The sequence below is a fragment of the Chiroxiphia lanceolata genome, chromosome 17 (assembly GCF_009829145.1).
Source record: "Chiroxiphia lanceolata isolate bChiLan1 chromosome 17, bChiLan1.pri, whole genome shotgun sequence".
Lineage (NCBI taxonomy): Eukaryota > Metazoa > Chordata > Aves > Passeriformes > Pipridae > Chiroxiphia > Chiroxiphia lanceolata.
This window is the reverse complement of record NC_045653.1, coordinates 5,074,375-5,090,120: the sequence shown is the minus strand read 5'-3', so window position 1 is coordinate 5,090,120 and position 15,746 is coordinate 5,074,375. Positions and strand designations below refer to the sequence as shown.

Here is a 15,746-nt window from a genome sequence, read left to right as displayed (position 1 = left end):
CCTACAGGAAGTTCTTACATGAACATTTAAATCATTTTCCTCTACAACCCCCCAACGTTCCCCTCCTGCCCCCCTGTATATGTGGGTCAAGCAGGAGCCTGTGGCTCCAGCCCCAAAGCAATAAGAGACCCATCGAAGTTCTTTAAAAAAAGAATTTTATTGTTACAACTAAAATGAGAACTGAAAACTTGTATGGGAGATTGAAAAACTGTACAGTTGTACTCTAACCTGGGAGGCCCAGCAGCGGCTTACACAAAAGACAAGATACCTGAAACTGTATTATACCAAAACATTCAGCTTTTTTGTTGAGTTTTTAAAATTTTTTTTTTATAAAAGTTTATTCTATGGCAATCTGTAAAAAAAGAAAGACCTGATGAGTAAATATTTGCTTAAGGCAGATAGCAGAGCAGCTCACTAACGTCCTACCGAGTCTAACATGGATGTTTGTCCATTTCCAAGAACAGGTTACCCAACACCCCCACGGTATTTACACCCCCCAACTACCACAGACAGTACAGGACAGCAAAACAAAATGGGAACAGTTCAGTATTCCAAGCCTTATCCACACCTCAGGGGCCTGGGGAGCAGTCACTGTGTGTCCTGGGACAGGGGAAGAGCTGGACCTGGAACAGAGGGAAGGAACAGGTGGAAAGGGGGATGCTCAGAGCTTGTCTATGACCTGCAGGAACTCTCTCTTGGTAGAATCATTTGCAATTGAGTTAATCTGGAATCAAAGGAAGGAGGCTTTGTTTTCCTGCCATACCAAAAACTTAAAATATTCTCTCTTGGGAACATGTGCAGAGGGGAGGGGTTTGGTTCGTGTCTTTCCAAAGGTGCCCCTGCTGCCCCCAGGCCAGGGGAGGTGTGGATAGGGCTGACTAAACTCTGGAATGTCTGTACTACACTCACTCAGCTGAAAGGAACATGCTACCACCGGGCACACGGGATCCCACGGGAAGTCATGCCAAGGATTAGGCGAGTACATATTGTCTGATAAACACCCAACAGGCCATCGCTGAACGAGGAGACTTTCAGCAACACCCTCTGAACCACAGCCACTAAGGATCAGGTCATGCAAATATCATTTGGGCACATCAGGAAGCAGAAATATAAGTTCTTTCACCTTTCAAGCACGTGGTGTTTCATCGGGACACCGGAGACTTCACATGCAGTTTAATACAAAGGGGTACAAATGGTGCCTCAGGGCAGGACCTGCCCGTGCTGGAGAGAACAGTGGGGACAAAGCAATCACATAATGTATCTTAAATACACAGATGAGCCATTATATATTACCATTTTTCTATACTCATTTTTCCTGTTTCCAATAATATAACTAAATATTGACTGATTACAACATTCCTCCTTTCAAGTACTGGTCTGACCAACAGTCTCACAGGTAAAAGGATTGATTCCCAGTACTACCTGAGGATTTATTATTGTACTCTTGAGAAGCCCTTGATGCAAGCTTAACAAAACACAAAATAGAAATAACTCCAACCCCCCCCGACCCCCTTCACCTACTCACCCACTGAAGGAAGAGCTACACCTACAGCCAGCTTGGCAAAAATAAATACTGAGTGGAGAGAGCTCCCCTGGGCTCCTCCACAGCGAGGGCTGCACTGAGGGGGTGCTTAAGTGCTCTAAATCTACAGAGACTTGAGAAATGAAAGGAGCAGATCAGTAACAGTGCTGCAGATCAGCTGTCCTGGGTCAGCTCAGTCTCCACAGCTCTCAGCAGTGAGTTTGCTCCCGGCCTCTGCTCCACGACACAAGCAAAGAAATCTTTGCTCTTATTGTTTAAACTATTAATCATTTGGTACTACCGAGAGGAACAGCATTGGCTGCCTAGTGCAATGCTGCCTTCCAGTCCCAGTCCTACCCACACACCCAAATCCTTATTTACAAGCACTTTACACCCTGGAGCCCTGGGCCAGGCCCACAGCAGGGCCAGTGCTGGGCCCAGCCTGGCTGCAGGACCCCCTCCTAGAGCCAGGACTTTAATCTTGGCTTTACACAAAGCAGAACACACAAAACACTTGCATCATAAACCGACATGTTCACAGACCGACCCGGCTCCTGGTGAACTGTCTGTGTCTCAAGAAGCTGCCACAGCCTGGATTGCTCTGGATTTACCAAATGCTCTCCTGCCTGGAGCACATCTCCTGCTGCCCCTGCAGCACCCCCGGGGCCTCTCCCCTGGCTGGAAGCAACGGCTGGTCCTGACGGAGCACAGGGAGAGTGAAACTGCATTTTACATTCCAAATGATGAGGTTTAAGAACTGGTCCTTCCATGGCAGAGTGCTGGTGGACATGGTTTGGTTGAATTTCCCTTCCTGTTTCTCTCCCTCCCCTCAACCTCTCCTAACCCAGAATATAAAACTAAAAACAGCTTTAGAAAGGATGGTGCAATGTAAAGAGCCGTATGTGCAAGTAGAGTGCAACAAAAGTCAATGAGGAGATACACTTAGTAAAGGAAAAAAAAAGGAAAAAATCCAAGAGCTGGACGTGTTGGGATACCCTGAGCAAATGCAGAAGCCTGGTTCTATCAACACAAGTAAAACAATCAGCTCTTTAAGAACAGTTATGCCAAGATTAAATATATCAATACCACAGGCACTGCCCACAACTCAGTCTTTAATGATGAAGCAAGTTTAAAAAAAAAAAAAAAGAAACAAAAAAACCAACCACAAACACCCCTCCCCTTCCAAAGGTTTACATTCTTCAGGTATGTGGGTTTCTTTTTCTTTTTTGGGAACTCGTCAATGTAAGTCATGTATTTGGTTACAACACTTGGAGAGTACAAGCAAGTTTCACTTGTGCCTACTTTTTCTGAAACAAAAGAAAATGAACTGGCTTTTTAAAAAAGGCTAAAAACAACAATGTGTTGTAATTCTATTATTTAGTTTAAAAAAAAAAAAAACAAAACAAAAAAAAGAAACCAAAAAAGGAAACCAACTATTTGGCATTTTCTCTGCTTACTCCTGAATATTTTAAGGCCCTGAGATTAGAATATTATGTTCTTGGGACCACAGGGCTGGATAAAACCCTAGTGCATCAATTCTCTCTTTAAGCCCTACCCAAAGTTCTGGCCTTTCACCCTAAATCTACCTGCTCTGAGACAAGGCTCCCCTGCCTGGACTGCTCCCTCTCACAGGAGCTCCCACAAACCCCGACCGGGCGTGTTCCCCGCGGGTCCATCCTGCTGAACAGCCATCAGTGGAAACACACCCTGTAGCAGAGATAAGCTCCTGCTGTGAGGAAAGTGAACATGCAGATGTTCACCAGAAATGGCTTCCACGTTGTCACCATGTTCTCATCCTCCTCGTCCGAGTTCTCCGACTTGGACTCCTCTTTGTGGGGTGAGAGACGCGGATTTTCACCAACAGTTCTCCTCCGAATTTCAGTGTCTTGACTAGTGCTTAAGGACAAAGAAATCAATATTCAGTACTGGATGGACACAAATATTCCTCACTGGATTCGCCATGGAGCCCTCCTGAACCCTGGCACAGTGCAGGACTGGACTGGAGCAAGGGGAAAGGCAGATGTCCAGTCCAAGCACTCCAACCAATGAAGACAGGCAGTTCCAGAGGAGGATTCAGCTCCATCCTCAGATAACGGACTATAATAGATAAAATCAATCTGATCTCTGAGCTCTCTGGAGCTGGACATGTCTGATGTTCATCTACACTAAACTGCGTAAATAATAATTTCTAAGAAATTATTTGTTCACTGAGAAATTCAGATTTATCCCACTAATGAGAAGACACAAGACACCAGTTTTAAATCCATACCTTCAGTGGGTATGGAAATCATCCCCAGGCATCTCACACTGCAGGCAAATGTTCTGCTAACAGAACTATACTGTCACCAAAGAAAGAAAGAGGGAGATGCTACCAGTGCAACACTTCCTTCTTTCACTGCTAAGCCTCCACTTGTGTTCCTGTTTCCAAGACTTCCTTTCTTTTTAGCAAATATTGTTCGGAATTTGAGTATTTTCCTTTCAGAATCTCCCCAATGAATTAAGAAGAATCCATATCAAAACATTGTTTCTTTTGGGCAGGGAAACACTTCCATTTTATCTCCTTGCCTGCAGCAGAACTTGGAGGGAGACACCACGTTCAGCTCCTGGTTGCAGCCTCCCAGCTCTGTGAATTTAAGACTATGGGAACCTCTCACTGACCTCCAGTTCCCAGAGCCACACACCCATCACCTGTCACTTCTTTAGCAGGGTGCCAGAAGAGGCCCCAGCCCACGGGACAGTTAAATGAACATCAGTGTGAGACCTCGACTGAGAGAATTTTGGCTTGGAACTACTACTCCTGCTCTTACACTGCCTCGATCTGCTCAGGCCCTTCTGTATGAAATGCTGTTGATGTGCAAATGTCCTCCACACAAACACCCCGTGGACAGAGATCCCGGGACACCTCACAGCGGGAAAAGCCCTGAATTACCTGTCTGTGCTCAGCGGTGCAGGTGAACGAGCTCTGCCGTCTGGGACCGTCTCTTCCACGGTGCTCACTGAGCATGTGATCTCCTCCTCTGCTCCCGGGGCTTTGGGAAAGAATTCCGTGTGTTCGTGCATCCTCCCGTTGTGCATCTCCGAGGTTCGCTTCGGTGGCCGGGGAGGGGGGGGGTGTGCTCAGGTGGGGGGTCCAGGTCCTCGTTGGAGAGCTCTTTCCACTGCTCCTTCAGGGAAGGACAAGCCCTGGTAAGCTCTTCTCTTCTCTTCTCTCTGTAAGCTACTCTAAACTTTACCATGGCAGAATCTTTATACTCTCCCTTTTAATTAATTCTTAAAGTGGCTCTTCGTTTGCATCGAGGAAAAAAAGAGAAACCAGACACAAGAACTCCAAACCCAAGCTACATCCACTACACACAGAACACATCAGATACAAATGCAAGAGATTCCAGTCTACTTCTGGAAAACTTAAATAGTACAAAACAGAATCTGTTTTGCTGGAGGAGTTTTGCTTACCACAAAAAACCTGATGAATTTAATCATAATATTTAGACTTCTGCTATATTAGAAAACTTTTATTATCTAAAATGCCAGCAGCTACACCCTGGTCACTGTGCTGGAAAGCACACGAGGCACCTGTTAACTCACAGGTACTCTCTGGAAGGTTCTTAAATACAACACTTCAGGTTGTCACAGATTGTAAAGCGCTGTGTTGAAGAACCCCATAATATAAACATGTATTGAAGCTGAAACAAGCACCAAGCTTGAAGCTTCTTTTTCTCCTGCTCATCCCACACACTTGCTGCAGTTCCCATGGAGCTGCAGCTCCTCCTTTGGCTGAGCTGCCCACAGCACTCACTTGCACTGAAGCATCTCCCATGATGAATTTTGCCCCTTCAATGACAGCCAAGTAGGAGAAGCGGAGCTGGTCTGCGGTCTGGATGAGTCCCATCCTGTACTTCCTCATTTCCAGGAGAACCTGCTTGACGTCCACAGAGGAAGGATCTTTCCGTTTGTCCATCTGAAAAATATGACACGTGCTTTATGTTCTGGTGACATTCACTACAAGGACTCATCTTGTGGCAGGGCCTTCACACTGCCCTTCCCACTACACAGTTAATGAGCTCACATCAAACTGGTATGAGCAGCTTTTTACTGGGTCTCCAAAAAGACTGAGGGGAAACCAACAGGACTCCAAAATGTTGTCCCTTTCCCCCTTTTTTCTTTTTAGTGACATTTTAGCCTAGGCCTGACTTGGCTTTCTATAGGTCTCATGCAGTGAGAGAATAAAGCCAAGAGAATTCCAGATTTATGTTGAAGTCAGGACAATTTCCTCCTGCCCACGAGTGCAGGTGACTCTGTAAAAGCAAACTCATCCAGATGGGCTTTGCATTGATTCAGGACAGTTCACACTATGACTTGGCAGATATCTAGCGTGGTTTTCTCTTAACCATGAAGGCAAAGCCTGTCTTTGTGAATCACTCTGAAAACTAGAGAGTTCTCTTCCCCAGATCCCAAATGGCCACTCAGGAATGAGACCTGCCTTGGAAAACACCCCCAAAACAGTACGAGTGAGAAATAATGGAAATCACGGCAACGACACTTCCCAGGCCTTGCCACAGCTCTTGTAAGGCTGAAACCATTGCCCAGAACACCTCTGCAGAACCAGCCCACGAGAAGGAAGCCTCACCAGGAGCAGACAGGTGTCCACCAGGCAGAAGGTGCCGGACCTGCCGATGCCGGCGCTGCAGTGAACCACGACGGGGCCGTGCTCGGGGCTCAGCGAGCCCGACTCCCGCACCTTGAACAGGAAATTGAGGAACGAGGCCGGGGACTCGGGGACACCAAAGTCAGGCCACGTGGTATAGTGAAAGTGCAGAATCTCCCGAGTTTCCTGGCTCTGGAAAAACAGCATTTGGGAAGCCTTTTAGAGCAGATACACGAGTCAGGAGTGCTGGGAACTGCTGACTGAAAGTCCCACCAGTCTGAGGGAGCTTTTGAAACTGCACAGCCAAGAAACTAAAAATAATTACCTCTTGTTGTGAAGGTCTCTATTTGGGGCACAGGAAATTGGATAAGTAAATGCACTTCTTTACAAGATGGTTTAGTTTTTTCAGTACAGTTCAAAAGCTTCTATTGCTCAGTGTACAGCTGAGACATGGAAAGGCCTTGAGTTTCCCCATGTATGTTAAATAAATATCTAAGAGTTTCCTTTCCACAGCACACAAACTGAGACTGAGGAATAATCTCATGCAGAATCACCAAATTCAGTGCAATTCCTGACCATCTTTTCCAAGCCCCTGCTGCTCTCAGGAGGTGAATCTCCCCCTGGGAGAGGGCCAGGGATGGGACTGGATGAGATCCTGTACTTACGGTCGGGTTTTCCATCTCCAGCTGTCGTACTGTGTAATAGGATTTTATATCTTCAGATATCAATGTGAGTTTCAAGTTTGTGTCTTCAAAAAACATTTCTTTCTCCTCCTTCCGTGGCCAGTACTGTGCACACTTTATCTAAAAACAAACAGGAGCCATACAAACGTAACTTATGTCTGAGTAAAAGGTAAGGAAGAAACATCCTTAAATACAACCTTTTCTTACAAGACAATTTCTTCATCTGCTTCTATTATAAGGACCAGAAATTACAGTGTGAAGAATATCAGTCTTCCTTTATGTTGCAGAACTACATCTCCAACTTTTGTATGAGTCAAATTATTTTGACCTTGACTAAATTAATGAAAACACCTAAGGACTGAGGGTAGGTACCTGAAAGCTGAAAGAGTGTGAAGCTGTGAAATCTAATCAAAATCTTCAAAGTCATTATTTATTTTATATTGTGTCAAACAAACAAAAATCTAATAACTAAGTACAAAAGCTCTCATAACAGTCTGCCAAAATCTGAATTTTAAGCCTACTCTGCATTTTATTACTGTCACGTCAAAGATTTAAGTCTCAAAAGAAGAGACAGATATTAACAAGAGCAGAATACACTGTGAAAAGTATTATGAATTCTATGAATAAGCTACATTTAGGAAATGATCACATTGTTAATTTCAAGGGTAACATCAGATGAAATTTTGGGTTACTCAATCTACTCACCACAAAAATACAAACAGCAGTGAGATCATTTTGATTTTACATGGCACAGTTTAAAGGTGAAGTGCCAAACAAAAAACCCCCGTGTTCAGCAAACGTTCCCATTACCTACTTCTGACTGAATTTCAGTTTTCTTATCAAAAGTCTTCCAGAGAGATTAGTTCTGCAAAGACTGCTGCATGCCAGGGCCTTAAGTGAGCCAACCAAAGAGAAGGGCAGCACTGTGTTTATTGGGGTGTAGAATGCACTTATAATTCTCTGCACTTTTGTTTGGTTTTGTAATAAAGATACAGCAATTGCCTTTGGGTCTGATTTCTCCACAAATGTGTCTGCAAACAGTATTTTGTTGTCCACTGTGAGGCTCCCAGCGCTGTTTGCTGAGCAGTGCAAGCAGCCTAAGGGATCACAGGCACTCGTTTTGTTCAAAGCTGAGAATGTGCTGAGAAAGAACAGGAGTGCTTGGAAAGGAAGAAAATATTGAAAAATATGGTTACTGCATCTCTTCTGAAGATTAAATTTCACTTGCACTACAAAAAACAGCAAAACACTTAAAAATTAAGACAGCAGTTTATAGAAACACAACTCCTTGCCCGGGAATTTTCCTGATTATTGGGAATTTTTTCCTGATGATGCAAAAGCATGTACCACTTGTGGATACCCAACATTCTCACTACCCCTCCTCCAAATGTCTTTACACTGACTACACTGCAGCATTCAACTTTTAACTGGGCATTTCTATCACTCTTTAAAAGCTGCTTTTGTCCCAGACTTGCAGAGCTGACAGGCCTCTTCAGGGATGACAGCTGTGGAACCAGCACTGAGGCAGAGCTCTGAGCCAGGGAGGGAATCCAAGCCCGATGGTTCCATCTTCTCCACCATCACAAAGGCCAAGGCATTTCCTCTCGAGGCAGCAGCTTCTCCACGTGCCAGAGGAACCCAAACTTTCTACTTATCTGATGGTAAATTACTTAAAATAACCCCAATTCGCCCAAGTATTCAATTCTAGGCATAATTTCTTAGATAAAATTACTGAACAGTCACCTGGCCCTGTTCTCTGGGTTGGTTTCAGTTGGGTTTTTCATTAAACAAAAAACCTTAACGATGTGATGAGCACAGAGCTAGACCTGGGTAAGTACTTACGGATCCCTTTTCCATCACTCTGTTCAACATGACAACACCGCGGCTTTTCTGTTCCCAAACCATCTCCCAAAAGTGACCACAAGTATTTGGCAAAGGTCCCTGCAGAGACAGAATCCCCAGAAATAAGCATTATTTTCTGTGACTGTCAGTGCACTGTTCCCCAGTAGCAGTTACTGTGCTGGGCAATAGATTTAGACAAGTAACAAGCAACTTCTCATTTAAAACTGTAAAAAAAAATGCAGTGAGACAGCTCTTAGTTCCATGTTATGAATTTTCCCATGAAAGCATGGTTCAGCTTTTCCCCCCACACACATAAGAGGAAGAGAGATTGAGTCTCATTTGCGAGAACAGAACTGGGAGTGAAAAATACAGCATTTTCTTAGGAAAGGTATACAAGGGTCATGGGGAAATAAAACCCCACTGTCTAACTAAGAGCAGAATTAACTACTCTGCAATACATCAATCTTATTCAGGGTACTTGAAAATTACCTGACTAAATGGATAAACACTCAAAACGCTGAAATGATGCCAGATCACCAACAAATTACATGGTTTTCCAGAATCTTCATGGATCTGCTCTGGGACTGAATGAAGTGATAACTCCTTTTAAAGACTACTATCTATTTCACAAAGCAGATTTCCCTCTAACTTCCAGTTTGTGTTGTGTTTCTCCGCTATTTTCCACTCCAAAGCTATTGTTCTGAATTTTGGGCAACACAAACCAGCATTATTGAGCCCCATATTTGCTGTCCATCCCTTTGCTCAAACAGAACAGCAGGTCAGGGTCCTCAGAAGGAATGACTGGATTAAAATAAAGCCACTCAAAGCCAACAAATTCTGGATCAGAGCAGAGAACTTGTACCAGCCAGCTGCACATTCAACTATCCCACATCCCAGTTCAACCCTGTGATCAACCTCCCCTGTCCTGAATCAGGGCAATAAGAGCTGTGTGCAAAGAAACATTTCCACACTGAAACTGTACTGTCCCTTTCTTCTTTAGGAGATTTATCTTTACTCTCTACAAACAGGAAGGAAGAGCTGTCACTTGAAAATATTAATCCCAGTCTACCTTAATCTAAAGTGTGGGAGGAAGGGATAAAAAAAAAAAGTCAAGATCAGAGATCAGAACAGTCTCCATGGAATATTTAGGACAAACAAGAATCCTGGCACAGTTGCTGGCTCTCAGAAGAAAACAACAGGGTATCCGGGTATTTTTAAATTTGTTGTATAGATAGGGGTGGAATTCACAGATTCAGGGAAAAGCAGCCACTGTCCCCCACATTCCCATCACTAAAGTCTGTATTTCATGGCTTTCCTCTCTCCCATTCTATGCATGTGTTTACCCACACACAGATGTGTATATGCACTTAACTGGCTTTACAATAAAGAAAATAAACAAAACCCATGAAAAAACTCCAGCCACCACATGATTTTTATTAACCACTGCCAGCAATTACCTGGGTGAGAATGTAGCTCCTTTGGGCCTCTTCCATTTTTATCAAACTAGCATTGATATAGTCATTGTCACCTTGGTTTAGCTTAATTCGACTGTGATCAACTGCAGCATAATTAGAAAACACTGGTTAAATATGTATATGCAACACAGCAGAATTCATGCACAACCTCATAAGGTGTTAGGGTCAAAAAAGCTGAGTTGTCCTGAAGAATGAAAAGGGTTTAATAATCCCAGGTAGTTCAGGTGTTCCCTGGGCTTGTAACTCTGGAAATACAATGTAGGTACTGCAAGAACAGCACCACAGCAGAGGAGTGAACACAGGCTGCTCTTCACCTTTCAAGAACACACTGCAAGAATGAAGCATTTGCATCTGAAATAATCCCCACAGTAATCTGCAAACCAGACCACACTGACCTATTTGTACAGTTACCGAGTTACTGGTTTTAAATAAACAGAATTACACAACTGCTTATCTCTTGCAGCTTAAACATTCAAACCCAGCTTGCTCAAGGATTCCCACATTTTGCAAGAAAGCCAGACTGGAAGCAGTTTTATGTAAAGGCAAAAAGGGAACCATTTCTTACTCACAACCCCAGATATTAGAACTGCTTAGTAAAACAAACAATGTGAACATTACTGTTCTGGTCGACTGCCCCAAAGGCTTCAGGAACTTTTAAGCACCAAGTACAGAAGTTCTCTGCCACACAGGAATACTGTGGCCAAGGACAGAGGATGGAGATTTGGCCCACACAGGGCCAGTCTAACATTGCTGCTGTAGCAGCCCAAGCTTACAGGATGCCAGGTCTGGGCAAGGCTGGGTGGTACTGTCTCTGTTCCTGGGGCCATGGAAGGAAAAACAGGCTGCAACCCCCAACTGAGTCGTGCCTTGTCCAGGCCACACTTGCTCAAAGATGCACTTCCCACTGGAGTATGAGACCATAATCATTTCAAAAATACAGGTCTCATCCTTGTAGCATCTCCTTTGCAAATGTCCCCTCCTCTGTTCCAATGAGCTCAGATTTCTCTCTAGCAGTCATGTTTTATGTAAGGCTGCTGCCCACCTCCCACAAGGGGCAGTGCTGCCATCTGTGCTGACCAGCAGGATGCCCTGGGGAGTGAACACTCTGCAGCACAAATCACCCCTACAATTGCAGCAGTGCTGCTTCAGCCACCCTTCCTCTCTAGCAGAAGAATTCAGAGGTAAAGCAAGTTTCTTTCTTCAGCTTTCTGCCCACAAATACAGACTCTACTGTATGTTGCTCTAGTATAATCCTATGGATATAATGGCATCCTGTGACATCTATCTCACAAATAAATACATTAACACAGAGAATTGTCTTGGATGCTTATCCACCCAACAGAATCTTGCCCTTAAAAAGAACATTTAAGTGTTAGAAGTCATTAGAGGTCAACAGTCTGTTACAAACAATGGAAATGAAAGTGTACTTACAGGGGCTGACATCTCTGTACCTATTTCTATTTTTGTTTCTGGGATGCTTGGCCACTTTACATGGAAAATCACTGGCTTCATGCCTGATGTCCTGAAACAAAAAAATAAAGTGTTAGATCTGAATCCATCAAATTTCATACCACCAGTTATTTTAAGACAAATACCCGTGTGACTTCACATCTTCACGTGTAGGAGTTCTGGTCAGAAAACACTTTGGGCTTCAAATTAAGAATCGAGTTTAAATGTAACAGAATACAACAGTAAAATTATTTCTGTAATAAAATACTATTAGTTTGCATAATAACGAAGCAGAACATTTAACAGACATTATGCCTTCACGCTCCTGAGGGAGCAGGGTCTGTGCCCCAAAGCACTTTCACATAAACTGCTTTAAGCACTTGTTTGCAGCTTCAGTCAAAATATCAACTGTGCTTCTGACTCAGCAGCAACGAAAACATTCACTGTGATTAAAAAAAAAAATCTTGTCTGCCCCCCTTGGCATCAAACACAGAGTGGTGATTTGTCTAAGATCACTTGCATCTTTACCTGGAGTTTTTAGTAAGATGTCACAAAGCTGCAGATGGCCAAAGTTATTTGTATCCAACTCACATGCTCAGCTAAAACACACGTATCATCTCAACCATAGAACTGGGATTCTTTTAGCTGGTTTTTTTCAGATGCATATGACAGCTCAGCTATCTGAGACAATTTTGGAAGTTAAAATAAAAAGAATTCTGCCATCCTTGGACGTTAATCCCGATTTGTTGAAACAGAACTTCACATTGTAAATAAATACTTTGTACATGCAGTTCTGCATAAAGAATCATGTACAATGCCAAAGATTATTTTAAAATGGGTTATCTGCTGGAGTACATTACCTGCTTATCTATTCTGCTGCATTATCCAGGTTATGTATCAATTTACACTGAATGCTCCATGTTGAGAGGAGTTCTAATTTACATAAACCTACCCAAAATTAGTACAGTATTCCAAAACAGCTCCTCACTGAAATAAGCCCTGACATCAGCTGCCAGCTTTTTATAACTTAACACATGGCTGCCAGTATTTCTGCTTGTGAGGAATGCAGTCTGGAGAATATGATCTGCACTGCCACAGTCTAATATCTCAAACATGAGGCAGCTAAAATAGGTGTTTTCATAAATGCGTCTCCGACACCAAGTTGGTGACTTTGTATTTTACAGGGGTTTATTCTTCTGTAATGACTGTACAGGATTAACAAGAGACAAGACCAGGGAAATAGGAAAAATGGTTTTCTAGATCTCTGACCACATTTCCCACAGAGCCTACATGTATTATTTTTTTAAGTGTTAAAAAAAAAAAAAAAACCCAACACCAAACCAACACAACTACCCCACCACTTAGGATTCATATTATAAAATCAGCAAAATGCAAACCAAACCAAAATCCCTTAGGCATTTTTCTGTAAATACTGGGGTAAATTAGCAGCAGCCCTAATGTACACTGTTTCCTTTCACAGCATTAACAAATTTAAAAAGAACTGTCCCCTCTTTTAAAGAACAGAAAAGGAACAAATGTTTCCTTACCGAAATGGAATTATAAAAAGACATTCTAATATAAAAACATTATACTTAGGCATACACATGTATGTGCACAGAGAATCTCCTGCCAGTCTCTTGAGAGTTCCACAGATTCAAACATCTACATCAAAGTATTTAAGGAATTGATGCTGTAATTTATTGTCCAGGGAATAGAGAGCTGGCTGTTACCTCACCAGTAAATATTAGATCTTTTTCAAGATGCAACAATGCCTAAAGGTCTTGAAAGAATAAGGGAGTTCTAGTAGATGCATAACTCCCACAGGCACAGAGAAAATGAAAAGAAAGAAGTTACTCATGTGCTTTCAAGAGACAATTTAAAAAGGGCAATATATTTCTGGAGCATGCTTCAACAAACAGGAAAAAACACGAGGTGGGGGTGGGATGGGAATAAAATGAGAGACCCAGATATGGCAACAGGCAAGCTGCTGCCTTCTGTGAAAATCCAACCAGCACAGAGCACTTCATTTCTGAGTGTAATGAACACAATAAAACAGAATATCCTGGAGGGCATGTATTCCTGGAGCTCAGTGCTCAAATCCCTGCTGAAAGCATGGGCCATACTCTGCTCAGCAACATGGGATAAAAGTGGTTGGGGGTTTTGGTTGTTGGGGTTTTTTTCCCTTTTTTTTTTTTTTTGGCTACAGCAGTTGGTAGAACATCTGAAGTGATCAAAAGAATTTATCATCCCAGATCGCTTCCAGGATACGGAGTTGACTTTAGTGCAAATCAGATGGCCTTCAACAGAGAAAATTACTGGGGAGAAACAACCTCGTGCCAAGTTACTACAATGTCCTGTGGCCATGTTGTTAAAGGCTTTCTTGTCAAAAACTTCTGGTCCTGGGTACTGCTGGAGTCATATAACTACTGCTACTCACTGGGGTGGTTTAGGCAGGCTCAGAATATGTTCCTAACAGCACCACAGGATTTCTGTGCTGGAGGAAGCAGAATCATACAGAGCATGGAATTATTATGGTATGAGGAATTACTATGCTATGAGGAACTATTTTGCTATGAGAAATTATTATACTATGAGGAATTATTATACTCTGAGGAACTTGGAGCCAGCGATGCCATAAGAACTGAAGGCAGTGGATGAACGCAGGAATTGATAAAGTTACAAATCTTGAATCACACCAAGTCACACTGCAGAGATCCTGTCTGTTAAAAAGGAAGCTCGACATTTCATTTAAAAGGTCATGAAACATAAAACTTTAAAGAGGAAGGGCTAGAACTGAAGTCAGTTTTCCCAAGTCAAATGCTTCGGGTTTGGAGTGTGAGTCACTCCACAGCACTCATCTCCTGGCTTTAGGTCCTGTACCCCGTGCGAGTGCCCCAAACACTTCAGGGGTGAAAGAGGAAGTCTGCTGCAGCCTGGTTCTTCAAATGGGAAGTTCCTGTAGCTGTTAATTTGCAATAGTGACTGGAATAAGAAGTTCTTCAGTGATATCCAGAAGGTTGCTCTCAGTTGCACCAATGGGTTCCACTTGGCCCTGCACATCACAATTCCTGTAGCACAGAAAGGACCTGGAATGCAAGGGCAGTCACTGGCACACACTGCAAGGTTGTGTGGATTTGCATATCAGTATTTCCCAAGAGGAACTAGAGGTGCAGTCTCAAGGCTTTCAGCTTCATCAGTCAGACTCCCTGGGAGCCTTGCAGCAGGGCTCAATTTGATCACACTATTTAATTGCACCATAAACTCTGGAGCAGCTCAGACTAAGAGATAACAATATATTGTCATTTTAACAGTTCTGTTCCTTTGGGAAGTAGCAATTGCCAAGATCTTATCAGGGGCCACAGAAGTGCACCCAATCCATCTACTTGAGGCAGTCACACTAAGGAAAGCAATTCACAAGTATAAAAAGACTTAAATAAAAAAGTAATTTTAGCTTAAAAGCTTAAAAAAAAAAAAGGTTTCCTCTTAAAGCTGGCACTGAAAAAAATGATGAGGCTTCTGTAAAAGGTGGAGGAGTAAAAACAAGTTACAATAAAATCAAGTGAAAGGTGCTCTTTGCTGAGGTGTCACTACTGACTGATTTCAGAATGGAAATACCTCAACGATTCAATGAGGTGGCAAAGACCTGCTGAGAAGACCACAAGAAAAACAAGTAGTACCAAGGGATCCACCATAAACACCTGCAGATGGGAACAGGTCTTCAGATTCAGCATTTAAGGGAGCAAACTGAGTCCCTGAAAAGCAGCAAACTGAGTCCCCAACGAGGGAGCCTTGCTAAGATATAAAGCACACAAAGATCAACTGCTCATGTAACCTGCTTTGACAAGGAAGATTTGATTTCTTATCCTACATTAAGCTTTACATCAGGATATTTGGGCAAGAACAAGAAATGAGGATGTAACTTGTAGGTAAGAAGAAGATAATCTGAAGATCAGATAAATGAACAGACAGCTGCATCACACAACATTAATCTTAAGCAGCTGCAGAATTTTAGCCACATAAGTGAAATAAATGTGGATTTTAATACTCCTTAAAAGCATTTTATCTAGTCTCCTAGTTTTGCTCTCAAGTAAAATACATTTTCTTTATTTGTTTATTAATCTCCCTGAAAA

At 42.8% G+C, this 15,746-nt stretch overlaps 1 protein-coding gene across 1 annotated transcript in view; it reads right to left on the bottom strand.

Annotated features, from left to right (window-relative positions):
* Positions 1-137: 137 nt before the first annotated feature.
* PTPN1 (protein tyrosine phosphatase non-receptor type 1) overlaps positions 138-15,746 on the bottom strand; it is a 34,444-nt gene continuing 18,835 nt past the window's right edge. The window contains 9 exon segments of the mRNA XM_032704960.1: positions 138-3,418; positions 4,452-4,635; positions 4,638-4,686; positions 5,319-5,480; positions 6,150-6,359; positions 6,833-6,970; positions 8,693-8,791; positions 10,150-10,250; positions 11,599-11,689. Coding sequence (XP_032560851.1) covers positions 3,214-3,418; positions 4,452-4,635; positions 4,638-4,686; positions 5,319-5,480; positions 6,150-6,359; positions 6,833-6,970; positions 8,693-8,791; positions 10,150-10,250; positions 11,599-11,689 — 1,239 coding nt within the window. The 3' untranslated portion in view covers positions 138-3,213.